At 42.4% G+C, this 27,104-nt stretch overlaps 1 protein-coding gene across 1 annotated transcript in view; it reads right to left on the reverse strand.

Annotated features, from left to right (window-relative positions):
* psmd2 (proteasome 26S subunit ubiquitin receptor, non-ATPase 2) overlaps positions 1-27,104 on the reverse strand; it is a 70,159-nt gene that overhangs the window by 40,126 nt on the left and 2,929 nt on the right. Inside the window, exons 2-8 of the mRNA XM_078410188.1 lie at positions 22,888-22,944; positions 22,373-22,537; positions 15,274-15,395; positions 14,154-14,378; positions 12,813-12,971; positions 10,553-10,697; positions 6,376-6,436 (exon numbers count right to left, since the gene is read on the reverse strand). Coding sequence (XP_078266314.1) covers positions 6,376-6,436; positions 10,553-10,697; positions 12,813-12,971; positions 14,154-14,378; positions 15,274-15,395; positions 22,373-22,537; positions 22,888-22,944 — 934 coding nt within the window. The remainder of the gene's footprint in view (positions 1-6,375; positions 6,437-10,552; positions 10,698-12,812; positions 12,972-14,153; positions 14,379-15,273; positions 15,396-22,372; positions 22,538-22,887; positions 22,945-27,104) is intronic.

Below are 27,104 nucleotides of genomic sequence, written 5' to 3' on the forward strand. Positions count from 1 at the left end.
CATTGGTGCTATCAACCGGCACTTATATCATATCATATATATACAGCCGGAAACAGGCCTTTTCGGCCCACCAAGTCCGTGCCGCCCAGTGATCCCCGCACATTAACACTATCCTACACCCACTAGGGACAATTTTTACATTTACCCAGCCAATTAACCTACATACCTGTACGTCTTTGGAGTGTGGGAGGAAACCGAAGATCTCGGAGAAAACCCACGCAGGTCACTTGTTTGCAACAATCTGCTCACAGACTTTCGGTTCTGCCAAAGTCACTCCATCCTTGACGCTATAACCTGTATGTAAATAACTGATTTACATACAGTGAAGCGAGAGTAAATAATTAAGGTGGCATTTGATCAAGTATGGCATCAAGGAGGCCTGGATACACCAAATTCAATGGGAGTCAGGAGAAAACCCTCTGCTGGTTGGAATCAAACTTAGCACACAGGAAGGTGGTTGTAGTGGTTACCTCTTAAGCGCCTCAATCACAGGCCATCCTTTTAGGAGTGTCTTCGGCCCAACCATATTCAGCTGCTTCACCAATGTATTTCCTTCAATTGTCATGTTGGAAGTAAAGATATTTGCTGGAGGTTTAGCAATGGGCAATGTTTCCCAATGTTTGCTCCCCTCCCCCTCCAATATTGAAGCAGCCCATATCAAATGCAATATGCATGGACAATATCCAGGCCTGGGATGATAGATGGCAAGTAACATTCACACCTCTCAAGTACTAGGCAAGAGTATCCTACCCAGCTATCATCCTGTAACACTCTGTTGCATTGCCAACATCGAATTCCCCATCATCAACATCCTGGGGTTACCATTGACCAGAAAGTGAACTGGAATAGCCAGATGCGCATTGTGACTACAAGAACAGTTGAGGCGCAAGGAATCCTGTGGTAGGAACTCACCTCCTAACACCCCAAAACCTATCCACCAAGGTTCAAGTAAGTGGTTGATGGAAAACTCTCCACTTGTCTGGATGAATGCAGTTCAACAACACTCAAGAAGCTCGACACCATGCAAGGCATAGCAGCCCATTTGATAATCACCTCACACACAACTGTTCAGTCACTCCACCAATGTATAGTAGCAGCACCAGGTTGTATCATCTACAGGATGCACTGCAACAACTTACCAGGTTTCCATCAACAGCACTTTTCAAACCCCCAACCTCTACCAGCTTGAAGGCCAAAGGGCACCAAAAGCATGGGAACACAACCTCCTGGGTTACCCTCCTAGCCGCACTTGGAAACATCACTTATTTTACCGTTGCTGGGTCAAAATCCTGGAACTCTGCCTAACACCATTGTGCGCACACCTACCTATACCTCAAAACTACAGTGGTTCAAGAAGGCAGCTTACTACCAGCTTCTCAAGGGGAATTAAATGCTGGGTCAGCATGCAAAGTCCCCCCTTGAATTAAAAATAGATGAGAAAATTAATAATAAAATCTGGTTATATTAAAATCTGTGAAAGGTTGCACCCATGTCAAGACCAGATACTATCACCTCACCTCTACAATACAACTCGTGTCCACATTCAAATACTGCAAGAGGTCGTATAGAATATACAACATCGAACAGTAGAGCATAGCACAGGAAAACAGCTAATAAGAGTAGAGTAACAAGGTGGTGATTGACCAAATTCACTTGTCATGCTCTCTCTTGTCAGAGAATACCTGTTCAATTTTCTACATTGTTAAGTTGACATGTATCATAGTGGTACAGAAATTATCGGCTAGATACATGCCTAGTTCTGTTGTACAGGTGTTCATCACGATACTAGGCTTTTATAACTGCCTTTCCTGCATCTGGTGCCTTAAGCTGTACTTGATATTAAGATAGACTACAGAGCATAGTCTGAAACTGCCATCAGATAATGGTTAGGAAAGAACTGCAGATGCTGATTTAAATCGAAGGTAGACACAAAATGCTGGAATAACTCAGGACAGGCAGCATCTCTGGAGTGAAGGAATGGGTGACATTTCAGTCAAAATGTCACCCTTCCTAACCAGAGATACTGTCTGTCCCGCTGATTACTCCAGCATTTTGTGTCTACGTCAGATAATGATTTATATGCTGTATGGTTGGTTGTTGGCGATTTATAGTCATCTTCACAGATCTCGGCTCCTGTACACCTTTTAACACCCCAGTTTCTAAGGAATAACTGGCCTTTTCCACATCAATCAAAATGAATCACCGTATCACATTCTTGAACATTCACAGACCTCCCAACATTTGATTTTATAAATTCATAATTTTGATGTCCAAAATTCAGAATTTTACATCAAAATTCATAATATGGCGCATATGCAACTTTTAAGCAAAAAAAGTATGCACGCCAAATGCACGTACGCACGGCGCTACATTCATGTGTGAAAAACGACTATTATTTCCAACAGTCCGTAGTTCTTGGACTACATGTACGTCAGGCCTATCATGAGTATATTCTGCTTTTTATAGAAAGGTTATTGAACAGAAATACTTTTTACAACACAAAGAAAAAACTGTTTTGTTTTGTTTTTTCTATTTTGCTTTTTCCTTACACATCCCAATTCTCTTGGTATTGAATAAAAGAACAATGGTCATAAAATGTATGAAGAAAGTTACGAAGAGTTTCATTTAAAACTGCACATACCTAATTTCATTGAAGACATACTTGCTCCAATGGTCTTCAACAGCAAATAACAACGATCCAGGTCCCCCCCACCCCCCTCTTACTCTACCCCCACTCCCCCCACTTACTCTATCCCCACCCCTCCCCCCTTCTCTCCACCCACTCCCCTCCCCATCCCCACTCCCCCTCCCTTCCTCCACCCCCCCACTCCACTCTGGCGAGGCCAGCAGTGAGGCGGGGTGAGGGGCAGGGTGGGGCGAGGGGCAGGGTGGGGCATGTGTTTTGCGGAAAAATATGAGGCTAAAATCAGAATGGCGGAAATGAAATAAGAAAGCAGAAAATTTCCGCCAAATTCGGAAGGGTTGGGAGGTCTGCATTCATCTTTGTACTTAGCAAACCAGTTTTAACTTCCTCTTTAGAGGTGCAGTCATCCACAAAATGTATTGTATTTGGACACAAATCCTCCAATGTATATGTTGAACAGTGGTTCAAGAGCAGAAGGCTGCAGAACACCAATTCACACTTTCTACTAGTTCAATATGCTTTAATTAACTCAATTTTTCATTTTGTAGTCTGCTTTCAATATACTAACTGACCCGTAACATAGATATATTTCGAGCAATCATGTATACTCTTTTCCATATATTCTGTATCCGGACTCTTTGGATATCAATTACCAAGGATTTTAGCATATTTCCTCCCACCAATTTTCAAGATTAATTGGCCTGCAATTACTGTTCCATCTTACTTGATGGGAGTTATAACCACTGGTTGCCATTTCTAAAGCAATATTCTCGCTTATTATTGCATTTTGCATATTAACGTAAATTGTGACACCAGAGAATAGCATAATTAAAAAAGGCAGAAAACAAGAAACTCTGGGATTATACATAAATGAACTTCTTCAGTTTCACTCTTACAAATACAACATACCATCTGAACAAAGTGTGACTGCATTATACAGGGCCCTCCATAATGTTTGGGACAGAGACCCATCATTTATTTATTTGCCTCTGTGCTCCACAATTTGAAATTTGTAATAGAAAAAAATCACATGTGGTTAAAGTGCACATTGTCAGATTTTATTAAAGGGTATTTTTATATATTTTGGTTTCACCATGTAGAAATTACAGTAGTGTTTATACATAGTCCCCCCATTTCAGGGCACCATAATGTTTGGGACACACAGCTTCACAGGTGTTTGCAATTGCTCAGGTGTGTTTAATTGCCTCCTTAATGCAGGTATAAGAGAGCTCTCAGCACCTAGTCTTTCCTCCAGTCTTTCCATCATCTTTGGAAACTTTTATTGCTGTTTATCAAGATGAGGACCAAAGTTGTGCCAATGAAAGTCAAAGAAGCCATTATGACACAGAGAAACAAGTATAAAACTGTTAGAGACATCAGCCAAATCTTAGGTAGACACAAAATGCTGGAGTAACTCAGCAGGTCAGGCAGCATCTCAGGAGAGAAGGAATGGGTGATGCCAGGCTGATGCCAGGGGAGAAGGTGGGACAAAGATAGGTTGTAGTTGGAGACAGGAAGACAGTGGGAGAACTGGGAAGGAGGAGGGGAAAGAGAAGGACAGAGGAACTATCTGAAGTTGGAGAAGTCAATATTCATACTGCTGGGGTGTAAACTGCCAAGCGAAATACGAGATGCTGTTCCTCCAATTTGCGCTGGGCCTCACTATGACAATGGAGGCGGCCCATGACAGAAAGGTCAGACTGGGAGTGGGAGGGGGAAGTTGAAGTGCTGAGCCACCAGGAGATCAGGATGGTTAAGGCGGACTGAGCGAAGGTCTTGAGCGAAACGATCACCGAGCCTGCATTTGGTCTCGCCGATGTAGAGAAGTTGACATCTGGAACAGCAGATACAATAGATGTGGTTGGAGGAGGTGCAGGTGAACCTCTGCCTCATCTGGAAAGACTGTTTGGGTCCTTGGATGGAGTTGAGGGGGGAGGTAAAGGGACAGGTGTTGCATCTCCTGCGGTTGCAGGGGAAAGTACCTGGGGAGGGGGTGGTTTGGGTGGGAAGGGACGAGTGGACCAGGGAGTTACGGAGGGAACGGTCTCTGCGGAAAGCAGAAAGGGGTGGAGATGGGAAAATGGGGCCAGTACTGGGATCCCGTTGGAGGTGACGGAAATGTTGAAGGATAATTTGTTGTATACGACGGCTGATGGGGTGGAAGGTGAGGACAAGGGGGACTCTATCCTTGTTACGAATGGGGAGAGGGGGAGCAAGAGTGGAGCTGCGGGATTTAGAGGAGACCCTAGTGAGAGCCTCATCTATAATGAAAGAGGGGAACCCCCATTTCCTAAAGAATGAGGACATCTCTGACGCCCTAGTATGAAACACCTCATCCTGGGCGCAGATGCGGCGTAGACGGAGGAATTGGGAGTAGGGGATAGAGTTTTTACAGGAAACAGGGCGGGAAGAAGTGCAGTCAAGATAGCTATGGGAGTCAGTAGGTTTGTAGCAGATGTCAGTCACTAGTCTGTCTCCTGTGATGGAGGAAGTCAGCCAAATCTTAGACTTACCAAAATCAACTGTTTGGAACATCATTAAGAAGAGAGCACTGGTGAGCTGACTAATCGCAAAGGGATTGGCGTGCCAAGGAAGACCTCCACAGCTGATGACAGAAGAATTCTTTCCATAATAAAGAAAAATCCCCAAACACCTGTCCGACAGATCAGAAACACTATTCAGGAGTCAGGTGTGGCTTTGTCAATGACCACTGTCCGCAGAAGACTTCATGAACAGAAATACAGAGGCTACACTGCAAGATGCAAATCATTGGTTAGCTACAAAAATAGGATGGCCAGGTTAGTTTGCCAAGAAATACTTAAAAGAGCAACCACAGTTCTAGAAAAAGGTCTTGTGGACAGATGAGACGAAGATTAACTTGTATCAGAGTGATGGCAAGAGCAAAGTATGGAGGAGAGAAGGAACTACCCAAGATCCAAAGCATACCAACCTCATCTGTGAAACACGGTGTTATAGCCTGGGCATGTATGGCTGCTGTAGGTACTGGCTCACTTATCTTCATTGATGATACAACTGGTAGCAGCATAATGAATTCTGAAATGTATAGACACATCCTATCTGCTCAAGTTCAAACAAATGCCTCAAAACTCATTGGCCGGCGGTTCATTCTACACTAAGACAATAATCCCAAACATACTGCTAAAGCCACAAAGGAGTTTTTCAAAGCTAAATAATGGTGAATACTTGAGTGGCCAAGTCATTCACCCAATCTGAACCCAGTTGAGCATGCCTTTTATATGTTGAAGAGAAAACTGAAGGGTACTAGCCCTCAAAACAAGCATAAGCTAAAGATGGCTGCAATACAGGCCTGGCAGAGCATCACCAGAGAAAACACCCAGCAACTGGTGATGTCCATGAATAGCAGACTTCAAGCAGTCATTGCATGCAAAGGATATGCAACAAAATACTAACCATAACACCAGGTCACCAGGTGGCCAGGGGGACACACGGACGGACAATGTATAAACACTGTTGTAATTTCTACATGGTGAATCCAAAATGTATAAAAATGGCCTTTATTAAAATCTGACAATGTGCACTTTAACCACATGTGATTACAAATCTCAAATTGTGGAGAACAGAGGCAAATAAATAAATGATGGCTCTTTGTCCCAAACATTATGGAAGGCACTGTAAATGTGCTAACAAACTCTAATGGGGAAAAAAAGTGTAACCATATAATTCCTAAGTTTTAATGTTTAGAAACTTACGGTTGTTTTCTAAATGTGTCTTGTAAATATCCTCTGGAACTTTAGGCTCCATAATGTCCAGCTGGGGAGAGAACATATTTGTCTTAAATCACCATTTTTTTTTGCAGATTTCAGTTTTTGCGAAGATGCTTATTTAGTAGGCATGGCATTATTCTTTTTACATTTGAACCTGCTCTTCCTCATCTCTGAGGCAAAGTTCAACATGATTTTCATGAAACCTGCAAATAGGGGAATCCAATAGAGAACATTTGATGGTTGAATTCTCAGGCATGTGAGTGAGGTAAAAAAAGAGGAAAAGAGGCGACCGCTTGCGCGAGGCGTACAACGGGGGTCAAAAAATCGGAAAGGGTTCGAAAATGTACACACAAAATTACCAGTTTCAAGCCTCTTTTAGTGCATTTCAAAGTAAAAACAGACATTACAAAATAATGTGAATATGTCATGTACACTAATAACATTTTGAATTAAATTCACACATTAATTGATAATCAACCCAAAAAGGTGGTAATTGGCTTTTCTGCTGTTTTTTAATATTTAAACCCTGTCTTAATTAATTTAGTTATACAATCTTGCACTTAAATTTAATATTTACTCATTACAGTTCCACCACTGATTTTCTGGCACTCTTGGTTCCAGAGCTTTGCTGGTTTATCCAGCAGGCCAAGGAAGTCGGCTATGGGGATAGATGTGCTGGCTCCAGCTAGGCTGGAGTTCCAGAGTCCCGGCCACAGGTTGCAAATTCAACCCACCGATCGGCCGTGGAAGTCCTGATGAGGTCGAGATTGGCTGCCTTGCCCAGCCTGGGTGCCACATTTTCGGGGAGACTTCCAGGGTGCTCACGGAACCTCGAGCGACCTCTAGCGGCAGAATTGACAAATTGGCCATGGAAGTCCCGATGAGGTCGAGATTGGCTACCTTGTCCAGCCTAGGTGCAACATTTTCGGGGAGCCTTCTAGCTTTCTAGTCTTCTAGCGGGGGGGGATTTCTTGCGGAATTCCTAGCGACCTCTAGCGGAACCCTAATGTTCATTACAAGTCTAAACAACGTTTATTTTTCTTTTATTTTTTTCGATCCCATTTCTCCGTTTATTTGGCAAAGTGAAAAACGTGGAAACCATGCAAAAAGCGCGGAAAATTGATTTTTAAAACGCGGAAATCTGCGGGAACGCGGAAAATTCACATGTCTGCATTCTGTTGGGTTCCAGAAAACAGAAAAGATTATAATGTGAATTCAAACTAATGTTTTATATCAAAGTCAAATGTACTTGGCATCAGAAGTCTGGGGTAATACTAAACTTTTCCCTTCTGTGGTATAAACCATATCAGCGGACACTATCAACCCCCGGGGACTTTAACCCACAAATCCATGTCCTTCCCTAACCAGATTCTGAGCAAAATTCCTATTAATTCTGAAATAACCTGCTTTTTGCAAGTAGATCATGCCTCTAAGTATCGATTTATTCACAAAATGCTGGAGTAACTCAGCAGGTCAGGCAGCATCTCGGGATGCTGCCTGACCTGCTGAGTTACTCCAGCATTTTGTGAATAAATCGATTTGTACCAGCATCTGCAGTTATTTTCTTATATGCCTCTAAGTATCAGTCTCTAAGTAGATCAGTCTGAAGAACGGTCTCAACCCAAAACGTCACCCATTCCTTCTCTCCTGAGATGCTGCCCGACCTGCTGAGTTACTCCAGCACTTTGTGAATAAATGCCTCTAAGTATCCTGCTTCTGCTCATCTCCCAACATGTTAGATAAAGGAATTGAGGGACTAACAAGGCTTACCTAGAATAGTAACTAAAACAATTCTCAAAACATACCTAGGTTGGCTGCCTCGGGTATAGCACACAAGATTCAGTCATTCTTGGACTGAGAAGGCGAGAAAATACTTCCAATACTTACATTTTCTTTTGCACAATACCTGGTGGCAACTAATATCTGATTTACTTCAATGACATTGTGTGATACTGTAATACGTACAAGCTTATCTCTTCAGGGCAATTCTATTAGAAGACCAATAATTACCAAGACACTACACAAACTTTTCTTGATGTACAGAATCAATAGATGTCAGCAATTTTCTGACAAGCTTTTTCCTTGAATTCAACTCCATAATTCTAACCAAACTCATCACCAAACCCCTGGACCTAGGACACACTTCCCTTTACAACTGGATGCTTGATTTCCTGACTCATAGATTGCAAACTGCAAGAATAGATGACAAATCATCACATATGATAAACCTCAACCCTGATGCCCTATATGGCTGCATTCTCACCCCTTAGTATACTCCTTACACACTCACAATTGTGCAGCCATGTAAACTTGTCCTGTTTGCATTTGGCCATATCCCTCCAAACTTTTTCTATCCATGTAACTGTTCAAATATCTGTAAATGTTACTATTATACCTGCTTCAACTACTTCCCCAGGCAGCTCCTTCCACATCCCACCATCCCCTACGTGAAAAAATTGCCGCTCATGTTTGGAGTAAATCTTTTCCTTCACCTTAAACCTATGCTCTCTAGTTCTTGATTCCCCAAAATTGGGGAAAAAAGACTGTGCATTCACCCAATTAATACCATATGATTTTATACCCCTCTCCAAGATCACCCTTAGCCTTCTGCTCTCCAAGAAACAAAGTCTTAGCCTGCATGAGATCTCCCAACTTAGGTCCTCGAGTCATGGCTGCGTCCTGAAATCTTCTGTGTACTCTATCCAGCGTTAATCTCCGATAACTTCTACCAATAGATGCACTGTAGAAGGCATCCTATCCAATTGCATCACAGCTTGACATGGCAACAGCTCAGCCCAAGGCCACAAGAAATTGCAGTTGTGAACGCAGCCTGGTTCATCACAATTGACATGTACTTCATGTTGTCAAAGACCACTCAAAGACCATTCACATCCTGGCCATTCTCTCTCTTCTTCCCTCTCCCATCGGTTTGAAGATATAAAAGCTTGAAAGCACATTTCACCAGATTCACGAACAGCTTCTTTCCTGCTATTATTATGGTCCTGAATGGACCTCTAGGGATGAATTCCAGATCTTCTAATCTACCTTGCTGTGGGCCTGAAACTTTCTTTTACTTCTATAGCTTTAACACTATATTGTGTTCTCTGTTTGCTTTCACTTTTGCAATACCTGATGTACTCATGTAGGGTATGATTTGCCTGGATAATATGCAAAGTTTTTCACTGAACTTGACAATGATAAACCAATACCAAATGTTGTCCCACCTTATCCAGATAACCTCTAGAGTGATTAAACCATGCAGCATGAAAACAGGCCCATCGGCCAAACGTGCTCGCCTATCAAGATATTCACCTAAGCTAGTCCCATTTACCTGGATTTTGGCTCTTATACCTCCAAACCTTTCCTGTCCAGGTACCTGCCTCTTAAATGCTGCTATTGTACCTGCTTTCAATTTCCTGCTCCGACAGCTCATTCCATATACACACACCACTCTCCAAATGAACAAAATGCCTCTCAGATTCCTATTAAATCTTGCACCACTCACCTTAAAACATCCTCTAGTTCTTGATTCCCCTATCCTGGGTAAAAGATTCTGTACATTTACCGCATCAATTCCCCTTATGATTTTGCACACTTCTATAAGGTCACCCTTCAGCCTTCTGCACTTCAAAGAATAAAGTCCCAACTTGCCGAACCACTACCAGGTTAGGTAAGGCTCAGGACCTTAAATCTAGCAACATCCTTGTAAATCTCTGTACTCTAGGGCAGTAAATTTCACACGTTTTAATCAATTTGTTTGAATGCGTAAAATACAAAAGTTGTTATATGAAACAGTAAACATAAAATCTGTGGGAGGGAAAAAAGACAGAATGCTAGAGTAAACCAGCAGGCCAGGCAGCATCTCTGGAGAATGGTCTGAAGAAGAGTCCCAACTCAAAACGACACTTATCGATGTTCTCCAGAGATGTTGCCTGACCTGCTGACTGACTCTGGCACTGTCTTTTTTTGTAAACCAGTACCTGCAGTTTCTTGTTTCTATATAAAATCTATATGGATGTGTTTTTTCTGTTAATCAAACACATCCTATAATCCAACCATAAATATTTCACGTTTATTCAGGTTATGCATACCCCAGAATACACTTGGCTCAGTTTATAGCACAAATTGAAGTTTTATTTTGCTAAATTCAAATGCTACTTACTTCTCTTGCAAGTGCCAAGAAATTACTGTTCAATTGAACATTGGACATTATTTCCGTCAGGTCTTCATAGTCTTCCACATCCTCATTTAGCTCCAAGAAAACACCATGCCGACCCAACATAAACGCTACTTGTTTCTGAATAATCCTGCAGGTTAAATTAAAGGAACAATATTACATAAAGATCATTCAGTGGTGTTTGGCAGCTTAATGCCACTATTTGCTTTACATCCAAAAGACAATGAATATCCAGTCTGGTTCCAGAAGATTCAGCACACAGGTCAAAGATTTGTGAGCTCTTTATATTGTCCATCAAAAAACCCTCCTGAATCAAGCCCCCTAATGATCTTCCTTTTCTAACCAAAAATGTGGATATTGATCATTTATGGATGATCAAATATGGACATTAATCAAGACAAAATGTTCTCATTCTTAGTTCAAGAGCACTAAAAGCACATTTCTTCATCAGCTCACACAAAAATGCTATTACAGGTTTTCACATGTAATACACCTGCACATTCAAAAACAGAATCTACTTCTAATATTTGCACTTTGTTTAGTGTAATTCACAAAATAGCTGCTGTCAAGTAATATTACATTTACTTCAGTGAATCTGTGTCAGTGTATTGATAATTATTTCCTGGCAAACTGTTCTTGATGCACAAACAATAATGCGTCGACTGCTCATTGCTTTTAAAATCTGGTTATGGGCAACGCTATACAGTGCTCTCCATAATGTTTGGGACAAAGACCCATCATTTATTTATTTGCCTCTGTACTCCACAACGTGAGATTTGTAATAGAAAAAAATCACATGTGGTTAAAGTGCACATGGTCAGATTTCAATAAAGGCCATTTTTATACATTTTGGTTTCACCATGTAAAAGTTGGACCACCAGTTGCCAGAAAATCGGTGGTGGACTTCTACCATGAAAGTAACATGGAAAGAGGATTGACAAGAGAGATGCTTTGTCGTCTAATTTGTAAACACGGGGCATATACCAAAACTTGTAAATCCACTTTTGACAATTATGGAGTTACCAAAAACCTGGAAGTATTTTGATATATATTATCCGTTTCCTCCATTAAAACATTTAAGTTTCAAGCACATGGATACAGATTATGTTGGAGAAAAAAAATTACTGCCTGTTATAACAGGCAGAGGATCCAGTCTATAAGAAAATAACTGCAGATGCTGGTTAGTTGGCAACTAAATGATGGCAGTGGCTTTCAATAGTTGAACAATTTGGGTTTACTGGCATTTACAGACTTATTTACTGGCCTGGATGTTTGCATGTATGATTTTGAGAGGGTTTTTTGGATTGCAGGCCCTCATCAGCCAGGGAATTGAGTTGAAATGTCATATTAGTCATATAAGACACGGTAAGGCAACATTTGGAGTAGTGTGTTCAGTTGGTCACCCTGCCATAGAAAAGATGTTAAGCCAGAAAGAATGCACAAAAGATTTATGAGAATGTTGCAGTACTCAAGGTTGAGTAGGTGAGAACTTAGAAGTATTAAAAAACCACGAGTGTAATAGATAGGGTAAATGCGCAGAATATTTTTCTTCGCATTGGGGAAATCAGGAATTAAAGGGCATAGGTTTAAAGTGAGAGGAAAAAGATTAGATAAGAACCTGAGGGGCAGCTTTTTCAGAGGGCGACAAATGTACAAAATGTGAACACAAAATGCTGGAGTAACTCAGCGGGACAGGCAGCATCTCTGGAGAGAAGGAATGGGTGACGTTTCAGGTCGAGACCCCTTGAGAAATACCTGTTAGAGGAAGTGGTTGAAACCGATACAATAACAACACAAGACATTTGGAAAGGTACATGACTAGGAAAGGTTTAGAACGAAATGGGTCAAACATGGGCAGATAGAATTTGATTAAATGGGGCATTTTGGTTGGCATGTACGGATCAGGCCGAAGGGCGTTTCTGTGCAGAATGACTGTAATTGTGTAATAATACTCAAAATCTCAATGAGTTTTTATCTTAAACTGGAAGGAAAATATTTTTCTTCCTACTGTTTCCTAATGTGCTACTGAGTAAAGCTCCACTCACTGTAGCAATGACCAATAAAAAGATTCTTCTTATCAGTTTGTGCCAAAAGCCCATGTCAGCAGATGCAGCAGTTTGGATGCTACTATTGTTCTCAGTATTCAATGGTTTACAGTACTGTTGGCAACCAGAGAACCACAGCTCAGCTGTCCAAGAGGTTTTACATCATCCATTTTAACAACTGATATAAAGGGATTACATACACATCTTTACAGGACGCAAAAATACTTTCAACTAATTTCATGTTATTCAGCATCAGTGCAAGACGTAGAGCCTCAGGGTAGCGATTGAATTTTCGGAAAATACTCAGAGCACATCGAAGCAGTTCAGAATTTTCAGGATCAGGAACATAACTGACACAGCTGCAAAAAAAAAGTAAACATCATAATTTTACACAAATTTGAAAATGCAACATACTTTGAGAATTTAAATATTCAACTACATTTTGTGGCCAACTTTCCAGTAAATTCTAACTACTAGCTTTAGTTTAGATTAGAGATACAGTATTGAAACAGGTCATTTGGCCGAGAGTCTAGGCCGACTATCAATCACCCACTCACACTGATTCTATTCACACTTTACTCCCTGTAGACTGTGTAATTCACACAGGCCAATTGTGGAGGAAACCAGAGCACCCAGGAAACCCACATGGTCACTCGGAGAATGTGCAAACTCCACACAGACAGCACCCACGGTCAGGATCGAACCCGTCTTTGGTGTTGTGATGCAGCAGCTCTACCAACTGCGCTACTGTGCTGCGCTTTAAGAGGTGTTCAATATATAAAATAATGGAAGAATCAAAATGGTTTGATTGATATTTTTTTTACAAAATATAAGATCATTATGCAACATATATTGAAACTCAGTTTAGAGGCCACTTTTTCAGACGTCAAGTTCACACTCAGCTTCGTCAAATTCCCACTCGGAGACAAAACTGGTATGCACGCGAAGCTAAATCTCTAAATGACATGTAGTATAAGAAAATAACTGCAGATGCTGGTACAAATCGATTTATTCACAAAATGCTGGAGTAACTCAGCAGGTCAGGCAGCATCCCGGGAGAGAAGGAATGGGTGACGTTTCGGGTCGAGACCTTTCTTCAGACTGAAGAAGGGTCTCGACCCGAAACGTCACCCATTCCTTCTCTCCCGAGATGCTGCCTGACCTGCTGAGTTACTCCAGCTTTTTGTCTCTAAATGACAAAATTGGCTCAAATGAGTTAGACCAAAAGATAAGCTATAATGACACTGGCAAACAACTTCCACTTTCAAGAATAATTTGATCTGCATTTCATTTGAGCCATTTTGTGAAATGGAAAATAGAATTGGAATATATTTTCCAGTTTTGATTGAGTTAGGTGCAATACTACTGTGGTGTAGCTCCATTAGAAAGCAAAGAGTATGATCATATAATCATTTTGCAAGATCAACAGGGAATAAATATTAATATCAGAATATATAAATATCAGAACATATCTAAAATTACAAAAGAAGTTTAATTATCGAGTGCTATTTCATATCACAATGCAGAAAAAGGAAACATACCTTGTTAAATACAAGCAAACTTTAGAATATGCATTTTCATCAATATACTCTTCCAGCATATCAAGACGCTCAATTTCCATGAGAAGATCACATGCTTCATGTTCAGCATTGTGAGCCATATTATATGGAATCACTGCTTTTACGAGGGTGAGCAATACCTCGTGTTGAGCCTTATCGCTCTCGTCTATCTCCTGCCATTCTTTCGCAACTTCACCTGACAGATGCCTAGATGAGGAAAATAGTTTCAATACAATAAATTCGTATTATCAAATAAATCGCATTGGGTTTTAAATATTAGTACCAATCTTGAAGAAAATATTCTTTGCAATATTTCATTTCAGATACAATGTTGTCAGAGCGCTAATTGTCATATAGGGTCATTAAGATGTGAGCACCGACTTCATTTATTCATGGTTTCAGAAGGAAATGTTGCTTTGGGCTGGACAATCTGATATTCCCCATTAATATGATGGGTCTAAAGTGAATGATAACCACCATGAAGAGTTAGATTGACAAAATAGCAATAAATTAAAAAATTACATACAAGATATAAATCAAAATATTAGGCACAGTGCTGAAACTAAAGGTAATTAAATCAAGTGTATTTACTTCCTACCTTGCACCCCTTAAAGTAATTTTACTCATTTAAAGCTCAAGGACATATCATTCTGGTTGTGTAAGAAGGAACTGCAGATGCTGGTTTAAAACAAAGATACACACAAAAAGCTGGAGGAGGTCTGAAGTGGGGTCTCAACCTGAAGCGTCATCCATTCCTTCTCTTCAGAGATGCTGCCTGTCCCACTGAGTTACTCCAGCTTTTTGTGACTATCTTCATTCTGCTTGCACAAGTTTGCAGTAAAGATTCTGAATAAATCAATATCAAAGCATACTTGGATTTATTAACAAAACTTTAGAATATTAGCATATACAGATAAGTTATTTGGCCTGCAGTCTGCACTAATAATATTCTCAAAGCCTACTAAATTTATTCTTGTTTCCTGTTAATTCTCAGTAATAATCATCTTGTTCTAGTATCTATGTCCCTTGGGAAACTATTCACTAAGCAAACACCACAAAGTCTTAAATAAAGTCATAAAAATAAATATTTTGTTAAACACACCTGACATATTCGTGCCCCCAAGAAGCCAGTTCTTCCTGAGATCCTTGAAGCCTATATTTCAGACATTCCCGTTCTCCACTCATCGTCATGGCTAATACTGACACAATGTCAGCACAGAATCGCTGCAAGAGAAAAAAGACATACTGTCCTCAACATTCTCACCTTTCATTTGGAATTTAGTTAAGACTCCCTAGAGAAGATATTTATTAATATTTACATTTATATCAATTCCAGAATGGGTACAGTTCTGTGGAATTAAACTGCTATCATTTGAGATATTGCCCTTTAAACAGGGTTGATGAAAGCAAGAGAAAATATACAGCTGATGTTGAAAATTAGCAATACATCTACAGATTGCTGGAAACACCCAAAATATCAGGTGTCTGTGGAGAGAGAAAACGAGTTAACACTACAGATGGACAATCTTACACCTTAATTTGACTATTCTGATACAACCAGGAAATGTTATCACAAATTGTTACACTGAACAGAGCCCCAAAGGCTACAACATGCACAGACAGAACAAAGTGTGGTTCCTCAAGCTTGCACTAAACCTCTGTGGATAAATATATCATTTGAGTGATAGTCGGATGGAGGACTAAAATGGCAGGCAGTTGGAAGATCAAGCGTCCCTGTGGAATAAATGATAATGCACTGTAAAGTGGATAGCCGTAAAGGACGAAGTAAAACAGTTAAAATAATACTTTTACAATGAACCTAATGCCAACTTGAGAAAAACACATCTTCTGCCTGGATATGTCTCAGCAGTTTGAATACAACAACAAATTATCCAACTTTAGATAACTTTATTCTTTTCTGTCTGTTTCAAAATTGGCCATTTCTGCCCATCGTCATTTTGGCTGGTTTTTTTCTTAAAGAAATATAATCGATATTTAACTGTTACATCATCTCATTTGGTCTCACCATAGATACCTCCACCTCAGGCAGCACATTCCAGATATAACCAATCCATATATTTTTTTTAAAACTACCCCTCAGATCCCCTTTAAAACCTTTGTCCCACACCTTAAACAATCGACCTCTTGTTTTTGAGATCCGTAATATGAAACAAAAATAGCAGCTAAATGGACATTCATAGCAAAACTATTTTATAATGTTGCATGAAGTCTCAGGCCCATACAAAGAATATGCAACATGAAACGTCACTTAGTTCAAATAGTTTGCATCAACACCCAAAAGCTTGTCATTGGCTTTTTCTGACACAGATGGTCATCATTTGGCTTTTTAATGTCATTATTCAGGATCAAGCTGCCAAAACTGATGAGGTGAGTTTCAGTTGGACAAACTGAAAGCAGTTGGCATCCTGAGTGATTGTTCCTCGAGGGTGAAAAAAGGAAGGCAGATACAAGTGGAGCGGCCTATTGGGAACGGCCATTTGGAGGTGAAGTGTCGTGAGAGGGTTCGGCTTCGGAATAAGGCATGGTCTGCGTTTCTTTTCTTTTCTAAAGTTTCCTTGGTTAAATGATGGCAGTTAGGGCAGTTATATAGAAACATAGAAAATAGGTGCAGGAAGAGGCCATTCGGCCATTCAAGCCAGCACGGCCATTCATTGTGATAATCCACAATCAGTAACCTGTGCCCAACTTCACCCCATATCCCTTGATTCCACTAGCCCCCAGAGCTCTATCTAAATCTCTCTTAAATTCATCCAGTGATTTGGCCTCCACTGCCCTCTGTGGCAGAGAATTCCACAAATTCACAACTCTCTGGGTGAAAAAGTTCCTTTTCACCTCAGTTTTAAATGGCCTCCCCTTTATTTTAAGACTGTGGCCTCTGGTTCTGGACTCCCCCAACATTGGGAACATTTTTCCTGCATCTAGCTTGTCCAGTCCTTTTATAATTTTATATGTCTCTATAAGATGCCCTTCTCATCCTCCTAAACTCCAGTGAATACAAGCTTAGTCTTTTCAATCTTTCCTCATATGACAGTCCCGCCATCCCAGGGATCAATCTCATGAACCTACGCTGCAGTGCCTCAATTACAAGGATGTCCTTCCTCAAATTAGGAGACCAAAACTGTACACAATACTCCAGATGTGGTCTTACCAGGGCCCTATACAACTGCAGAAGAACCTCTTTACTCCTATACTGAAATCCTCTTGTTATGAAGGCCAACATGCCATTAGCTTTCTTCACTGCCTGCTGTACCTGCACACCAACTTTCAGTGACTGGTGTACAAGGACACGCAGGTCTCACTGCACTTCCCCCTTACCTAACCTGACACCATTGAGATAATAATCTGCCTCCTTGTTTTTGCCGCCTCGTAGGATGTGGGAAGTCAGGGAGACTTTCACTGTTCCCGAGGACGACACCTGTGGGAGATGTGCCCAAGCTGCAGCACCTTCCACAGCGTTAGGGAACTGGATCAACAGCTGGACGACCTCAGGATCATCGGGAGACTGAGGTTGTCATGCCTAGGGTAGGTGCAGAAATAGATGGGCGATCATCAAGAAAGGTAGAGGGAAAGGGGCCTGTGCTCATTCCACTCAACAACAGGTATGCTTCTTTGGATACTATTCTTTTGGGGGGGGGGGGGGGAAGAGAGTTGGTAGGGGTGGCTGGTCAGGAGAGAGCAGCAGAATCAGGTCTATCATCGAGCCTGGATGAGAAGCACGGGGCAGAAGATGAAGTCAGGCAGAGCAATAGTGATGGGGACTCATTAGTCAGGGGGACAGATCGGGGCTTCTGTGGCAGCCAACTAGACTCCAGGATGGGATGTTGCCTCCCTGGCACCAGAATGTCTGAGCGACTGCAGAACATTCCCAAGGAAGGGTGAGCAGCTGGAAGTTGTTGAGCACGTTGGCACAAATGGCACGGGTAGGTAAAGAGATGAGGTCCTACGTAGAAAATACGGGAAATTAGACAAAAGCATTAAAATGCAGGACCTGGAGGGTAGTTATCTCAGGATTTCTCCTGGTACCATGTACAATTGAGGGTAAGAACAGGAATATACGATAGATGAACGAGTCTGAAGATGAAGTGAAGATGTCTGAAGAAGGGTCTCAACCTGAAATGTCACCCATTCCTTCTCTCAAGAGATGCTGCCTGTCCCACTGAGTTACTCCAGCTTTTTGTGTCCATCTACTAAAGGTGATTACTTGGCTGAGGAGTTGTGCCGGGGGGGGGGGGGGGGGGGGGGGGGGGGGGAGGGATTCATGGTTTTTGGACCATGGGGATCTCATCTGGGGCAGAGGGGACCTGTACAAAAGGGATGTGTTGCATCTGAACTGAAAGGAAACCAATATCCTGGTAGGCAGGTTTGCTAGTGCTACTCTGGAGGATATAAACTAGGTTGGCTGGGGAATGGGAAGCAAAGCAGGAGTGAGGTAGGGCAGAGGGTGGAAATTCGATGAAAGTAAGGTTCGTAGACAATAGGCAGGAGCATGGCAGTGAACGGTGAAGGACTGTTGTATTAACTTGCATCATTTACAATACAAGAGGCCTGATGGGCAAGGCGGATGAACCCAGGGCGTGAATAGCTATATGCAACTAGGAGGTTATGGAAACCAGGTTAAGTGAGGGACAGTGTGTAGGACGGAAATACAGATGCTGAGTAAAACCAAAGATAGACATAAAAAGCTGGAGTAACTCAATGGGTCAGACAGCATCTCTGGAGAAAAGGAATAGATGATGTTTCAGGTCGAGACCCTTCTTCAGACTAAGTCAGGGGAAAAGGGATTCTCTCAGTCTGAAGAAGGGTCTCAATACGAAACGTCACCTATTCTTTTTCTCCAGATAAAACTGTGCGACTCGCTGAGTTACTCCAGCTTTTAGAGTCCATTTTAAGGGAGGGACAGTTCTGGGAGCTTAACATTCCAGGGTATAGGTGCTGCAGATGAGATATTGGTAGGGGTTGCTTTACTGATTAAGGAGAACATCACGGCAATCGTTTGAGATGACATTACTGATAGTTTCTCCAGTGCAACTATATGGGTGGAGCCTAGAAATAAAAAGGGGATGATCACCTTGTATAGAAAAGAACTGCAGATGCTGGTTTAAATCGAAGGTAGGACACAAAATGCTGGAGTAACTCAACGGGATAGGCAGCATCTCTGGAGAGAAGGAATGGGTGACGCTTCGGGCCGAGACCCTTCTTCAGACCCTTCGTCTCGACCCGAAACGTCAACCATTCCTTCCCTCCAGAGGGGATGATCACCTTGTTGGGAGTGTACTATAGAGCCTCAAATAGTCAATGGTAATCAGAAAAACAAATAAGGCGGGAGAGTGCAACAGCCGCAAAATTAAGAGCGTTGTTGCAGTAGGGGATTTCAACTTTCCCAATATAGACTGGGACTGCCAGTGTGAAGGGCGTAGACGGGTGGAAATTATAAAATGTGTCCAGGATAAGTTTCCATAGTTAATATGTATTGGCCCTCTAAGGAAGAGGCAAAGCTTGACCTACTCTTTGGAAATGGGACCAGTGCCCAGAGTTCTATTAGCTTGGGGTGGCACAGCGGCAGAGTTGCTGCCCATACAGTGGCAGAACCAGGTTTGACCCTGACTATGGATGCTGTCTGTGCAGAGTTTGTACCTTTCCCCTGTGACCACGTGGGTTTACTCCGGGTGCTCCGCTTTCCTCCAACACTCCAAAGACATACAGATTTGATGGTTAGTTGGCTTTGGTAAAATTGTAAATTGTCCCTGGTGTGTAGGATAGTGCTAGTGTATGTGGTAATCACGCAGTGGGCCGAAAGGCCTGTTTTTGTGCTGTATTTCAAAAGTCTTTAAAACAGTTATGTTAACTGTTAGGCCAACTTTAATGATATTAGACACAAACTTGCATGTTAATAGGAGTAGTAGGTTACTTGCTGGCAAGAGGGACGCCTAGAAAGTGAGCTGCTTTTAAGAGCATCACGGTGAGAATTCAAAGCATTGGGCAAGGCAGGTGGGAGTAAGGAAACCTGGATGACAAGATAAATTGAGGCTCTGGTCATGAAAAAGTGGGCTTAGGCCAGGTATAAGCAGCTGCAATCGTGTACCCCTGGAGGAGTTTCGGAGAGTGAGGAGCATACTTAAGGAGGACCTCTCCCCTCCTGAACGTGCAGCCCTCCACTCACTCTGCAACAACCCGGACTTAATCATCAAACCCGCTGACAAGGGAGGTGCTGTGGTAGTCTGGCGTGCTGACCTATACCAGACCGAGGCCAGATGACAACTCTCAGACACCTCTTCCTACTTATCCCTGGACCATGACCCCACCGACAAACACCAGACCTTTATCATCAGCACCATCACGGACCTCACCATTTCCGGCGCTCTACCCTCCAATGCCTCCAAACTTATAGTTCCCCAGCCCCGCACGGCCCGATTCTACCTTCTACCTAAAATCCATAAACAGAACTGTCCCGGCAGACCGATTGTCTCTGCCTGCTCATGTCCCACCAAACTTATTTCCACCTACCTCGACTCCATCCTATCCCCCCTGGTTAAATCCCTCCCCACCTACGTCCAAGACACCTCACAAGCTCTCCATCTCCTCGATAACTTCCGGTTCCCAGGCCCCCATTCCCTCATCTTTACCATGGATGTCTAGTCACTCTACACTTCCATCCCCCACAAGGATGGTCACGAAGCCCTCCGTTTCTTCCTCGACCGTAGAACCAGCCAATTCCCATCTACTAACACTCTCCATGAATTTCCTCCGTGTACTCCGGTTTCCTCCCATATCCCAAATATGTGCAGGTGCGTGGCCTCTATAAATTGTCCCGAGTGTGTTGAGAGTGGATGACAAAGTGGAATAACATAGAACCAGTGTGAACGAGTAATCGATGGTCGGTGTGGACTCGGTTGGCCAAAGGGCCAGATTTCATGTTGTATCTCTAAACCAAACTAAGCATGTCTAAATCTCCTGGAGCTCTCCCTCAACCAGCTTACCTACAGTGCCCTCCATAATGTTTGGGACAAAGACCCATCATTTATTTATTTGCCTCTGTACTCCACAATTTGAGATTTGTAATACAAAAAAAAATCACATGTGGTTAAAGTGCACATTGCCAGATTTTATTAAAGGGTATTTTTATACATTTTGGTTTCACCATGTAGAAATTACAGCTGTGTTTATACATAGTATAATGCCCCCCCGTTTCAGGGCACCTTAATGTTTGGGACACATGGCCTCACAGGTGTTTGTAATTGCTCAGGTGTGTATAATTGCCTCCTTAATGCAGGTATACGAGAGCTCTCAGCACCTAGTCCTTCCATCACCTTTAGAAACTTTTATTGCTATTTATCAAGATGAGGACCAAAGTGGTGCCAAAGAAAGTCAAAGAAGCCATTATGAGACAGAGAAACAAGAATAAAACTGTATGAGACATCAGCCAAACCTTGGGCTTACCAAAATCAACTGTTTGGAACATCATTAAGAAGAAAGAGAGCACTGGTGAGCTTACTAATCGCAAAGGGACTGGCAGGCCAAGGAAGACAACTGTTTGGAACATCATTAAGAAGAAAGAGAGCACTGGTGAGCTTACTAATCGCAAAGGGACAGGCAGGCCAAGGAAGACTCCCACAGCTGATGACCGAAGAATTCTCTCTCATAAAGAAAAATCCCCAAAAAGTCTGACAAATCAGAAACACTTTTCAAGAGTCAGGTGTGGATTTGTCAATGACCACTGCCTGCAGAAGACTTCATGAACAGAAATACAGAGGCTACACTGCAAGATGCAAACCACTAGTTAGCTGCAAAAATAGGATGGCTGAAGGAATTACCGTTGGAAAATCCATGTGGATGCCAACTGTATTCCCTACAGCATTTCCGTTCAGTCAGAAATAAATCTCAGAATAAACATATCTAATAAAATATATCCATTAGTGTTACCTTGCCCCTCAAAAGAAAACAATTGACAGCTGTGTTTGAAGCATACCAAATGTTGGAAGGATCCTAGATCTGCAATGTTAACCGTTTCTCTTTCCACATGTGTTGCCTGGCCTGATGAGATATTCCATCATTTTGTGTTTCGTTTCAAATCTCCAGCAATTGCACTTTTTTTTGTGCATTTTCAAGTGTTACACTCAATTTGAGTAATAAGCTACAATAACATTTTGGAAATAATTCCTACCATTTAACGAAAAAGTTACCTTATTTTCTCCCGTGGGCATTTTTTCATAAATTTCTTTAAGTTTTTCATAATGTGGACGAAGGAATTTAAGTGGTTTAGGAACTGACGTCATGGAGGTGGTAGAAGAACGAATCTGCCTTCGGAGTTCCTCCAGTGCAGCTCGGTAAAGTTCAGTGTTTGGTTCCTACAAGTTAAAATACCCAGGAATATAACACACATTCTTCTAAACTATGTACATATTATTCATGCAACTTCAAATAATTCTTACAGAATGGAGATATTCAAAGCACCTGGGAAAATAAATAAGAGTTTTTATAGTTGCCATTAATTATTCTTTAAATTGAACAGAAACTTTGCAAATTAAAGATAAAACAAAAGAGCAACAGGTCTTTTGCATGACAGGCTGAAATATTAAATTATTTATTACCTTATTATTTGTGGTACTGTTCACATCCCCCTCAAGTGAAAATTAACACAATTGGCTTTTTACGATTTCTGAGTTAACACAAAGGAAGAGAACAAAAGGAGACTTACACTCAGCCTTTCCACAAGCATCTCCAGCTCTTCCTGCAGCTGCTTGTCCTCATCAGACTGAAAAAATATTGGAAACAAAAATGAAAAGTTGAATAGACAATAGACAATAGGTGCAGGAGGAGGCCATTCGGCCCTTCGAGCCAGCACCGCCAATCAATGTGATCATGGCTGATCATTCTCAATCAGTACCCCGTTCCTGCTTTCTCCCCATACCTCCTGACTCCGCTATCCTTAAGAGCTCTATCCAGCTCTCTTGAAAGCATTCAGAGAAATAGCTACACACCACCTCCTGCAAATGAAACATTGTAGCATATTATATAAACGTAGGAGAAACCTGAAAAACAAAACCCTGAAAGTAATGAATGCGTCGATGCAGACTTTACTTGATCTCTTTAATGTGGGCAGCTGGGACTAGTATAGATGGGGCATGTCGGTCGGCATGAGCAAGTTGAGTCGAAGGGTCTGTTTCCATGCTGTATTACTATGGCCCTAAATAGAAAATTACCAATGCAAGACTGGGACCACTCTCCTCCTCAGTCAAGAAATGCAACAATTTAGAAGTAAATTAGCTGTGTTTTAGAAACCATTTCTATCCTTTATTCCCCAGACCCAATTGAAATAAATGCGCGTCTCTAATTCTGACCGTAATTATCGTCAAATCTAACGACTGCACCATTATGGTTGTGTCTTCGGTTATTAAGACACGAGGTAATATAATTCCCTTTGTCTGCCTTCAGGATATTCCTTCAGGTCACCTCTTATGAACTGAATTGAGTTTTCTGAGGAGATGACGATGATGATAGTAGGGCAGTGGATACGTCTACATAAATTTTAGTAAGGCATTTAATAAATGTCCCTCGTGGTACTGATCCAGAAAATTACGGTGCATGGGATCCACGATGACTTATTTGTTTAGATTCAGAACTGGCTTACTCATAGGTGAGAAGTTTGTGGTGGAAGGTTGTTGTTTTAGCTGTAGATCTGTGACCAGTGGAGTTACAGTCAGAGTCATACAGCAGAGGAACAGGCTCTTTGGTCCATGCCGACCAAGATGCTCTATCTACATTAGTCCCACCTGCCCGCATTGGCCCATATCCCTTTAAACCTTTCCTATCCATGCACCTGTACAAATGCCTTTTAAATGTTGTCACTATCTGCCTCAACTACCTTCTCGGGATATATATACATATATATCCTGAGAAGGTAGTTGAGGCAGATAGTGACAACATTTAAAAGGCACACATACACTCGGGAAGTTCATTCCATATATATGTAGTTGAGGCAGATAGTGAGATATATATATATATATATATCTCACCTATACCTATGTCCCTGGGTTCTTGATACCCCTACTCTGGGTAAAAGACTGCATTTACCCCAACTATTTCCCCTCATGATCTTGTACACCTCTACAATTTATTAGGTTTTCGAAGCAGAATTAGGCTATTCGGCCCAGGAAGTCTACTCTGCCATTCACTCATGGCTGATCTATCTTTCCCTCTCGCCCCATTCTCCTGCCTTCTCTCCATAATGCCTGATATCTGCACTGATCAAGAATCTGTCAATCTCTGCCTTAAACATATCCATTGACTTGACCTCCACAACTTTCTGTGGCAACAATTCCACAGTTTCACCACCATCTGAATGGCGTATTGTTTCAGTTCTGGGCACCATGTTCTAGGAAATTTTTTGTTAAGTTGGAAAGGGTGCAGAGAAGATTCACAAGGATGTTGCCAGGACTTGAGGGCCCGAGCTACAGGGAGAGGTTGAGCAACCTGGGACTCTATTCCCTGGAGCGCAGGAGAACGAGAGGAGATCTTCTGGAGGTGTACAAAATCATGAGAGGAATAGAAGGGGTAGACGCACAGAGTCTCTTGCCCAGAGTAGAAGAATCAAAAACCATAGGTTTAAAGTGAAGGGGAAAAGAGTTTATAGGTCTCCGAGGTGTAACTTTTTCACACAAAGGGTGGTTCGTGTATGGAACGAGCTGGCAGAGGAGGATGTTTGGGACAGAGACCCATCATTTATTTATTTGCCTCTGTGCTCCACAATTTGAAATTTGTAACAGAAAAAATTCACGTGGTTAAAGTGCACATTGTCAGATTTTATTAAAGGGTATTTTTACACATTTTAGTTTCACCATGTAGAAATTACAGCTGTGTTTAAACATTGTGCCCCCATTTCAGGGCACTATAATGTTTGGAACACATGGCTTCATAGGTGTTTGTAATTGCTCAGGTGTGTTTAAATACCTCCTTAATGCAGGTATAAGAGAGCTCTCAGTACCTAGTCTTTCCTCCAGTCTTTCCATCACCCGTGGAAACTTTTATTGCTGTTTATCAACATGAGGACCAAATTTGTGCCAATGAAAGTCAAAGAAGCCATTATGAGACTGAGAAACAAGAATAAAGCTGTTAGAGACATCAGCCAAATCTTAGGCTTACCAACTGTTTGGAACATTATTAAGAAGAAAGGTGAGCTTACTAATCGCAAAGGGACTGGCAGGCCAAGGAAGACCTCCACAGCTGATGACAGAAGAATTCTCCCTATAATAAAGAAAAATCCCCAAACACCTGTCCGACAGATCAGAAACACTCTTCAGGAGTCAGGTGTGGATTTGTCATTGACCACTGTCCACAGAAGACTTCATCAACAGAAATACAGAGGCTACACTGCAAGATGCATCCACTGGTTCGCTGCAAAAATAGAATGGCCAGTTTGCCAAGAAGTACTTAAAAGAGCAACCACAGTTCTGGAAACAGGTCTTGTGGACAGATGAGAGAAAGATTAACTTATATCAAAATGATGGCAAGAGCAAAGCATGGAGGAGACAAGGACCTGCCCAAGATCTAAAGCATACCACCTCATCTGTGAAACACGGTGGTGGGGGTGTTATGGCCAGGGTATGATGGACTCCATCCTATCCCCCCTGGTTAAATCCCTCCCCACCTACATCCAAGACACCTCACACGCTCTCCATCTACTCGATAACTTCCGGTTCCCAGGCCCCTACTCCTTCATCTTTACCATGGATGTCCAGTCACTCTACACTTCCATCCCCCACAAGGATGGTCTCGTAGCCCTCCGTTTCTTCCTCGACCGTAGAACCAGCCAATCCCCATCTACCAACACTCTCCTCCGCCTAGCAGAGCTGGTTCTTACCCTTAACAACTTCTCCTTTGACTCCTCCCACTTCCTACAAACCAGAGGCGTAGCTATGGGCACTCGCATGGGCCCTAGCTTCGCCTGCCTCTTTGTCGGGTACGTCGAGCAATCCCTGTTCCGGGCGTACACCGGCCCCATCCCCGAACTCTACCTCCGCTACATCGACGTCTGCATTGGTGCTACCTCTTGTACCCATGCAGAACTCACTGACTTCATACACTTCACTTCCAATTTCCATCCTGCCCTTAAATATACCCGGACTATCTCCAACATCTCCCTCCCGTTTCTGGACCTCACCATCTCCATCACAGGAGACAGACTAGTGACGGACATTTACTATAAACCCACTGACTCGCACTTCTTCCCACCCGGTCTCCAGCAAAAAGTCTATCCCCTACTCCCAAGTCCTCCGTCTAAGCCGCATCTGCACCTGGGATGAGGTGTTTCACACTAGGGCGTCAGAGATGTCCTCATTCTTCAGATAACGGGGCTTTCCCTCTTCCAATATAGATGAAGCTCTCACTAGGGTCTCTTCTACATCCCGCAGCTCCGCTCTTGCTCCCCCTCCCCCCACTCGCAACAAGGACAGAATCCCCCTCGTTCTCACCTTCCACCCCACCAGCCAGCGGATCCAACAAATCATCCGCCAACATTTCCGTCACCTACAACGGGACCCCACCACTGGCCATATCTTCCCATCCCCTCCCCTTTCTGCGTTCCGCAGAGACCGTTCCCTCCGTAACTCCCTGGTCCACTCGTCCCTTCCTACCCAAACCACCCCATCCCCAGGCACTTTCCCCTGCAACCGCACGAGATGCAACACCTGTCCCTTTACCTCCCCCCTCAACTCCATCCAAGGACCCAAACAGTCTTTCCAGGTGAGACAAAGGTTCACCTGCACCTCCTCCAACCTCATCGATTGCATCCGCTGCTCTAGATGTCAACTTATTTACATCGGCGAAACCAAGCGCAAGCTCGGCGATCGCTTCGCTCAACACTTGCGCTCGGTCCGCGTTGGCCAAACTCATCTCCCGGTGCCCGAGCACTTCAAC

Source organism: Rhinoraja longicauda, chromosome 13, assembly GCF_053455715.1.
Source record: "Rhinoraja longicauda isolate Sanriku21f chromosome 13, sRhiLon1.1, whole genome shotgun sequence".
NCBI lineage: Eukaryota > Metazoa > Chordata > Chondrichthyes > Rajiformes > Arhynchobatidae > Rhinoraja > Rhinoraja longicauda.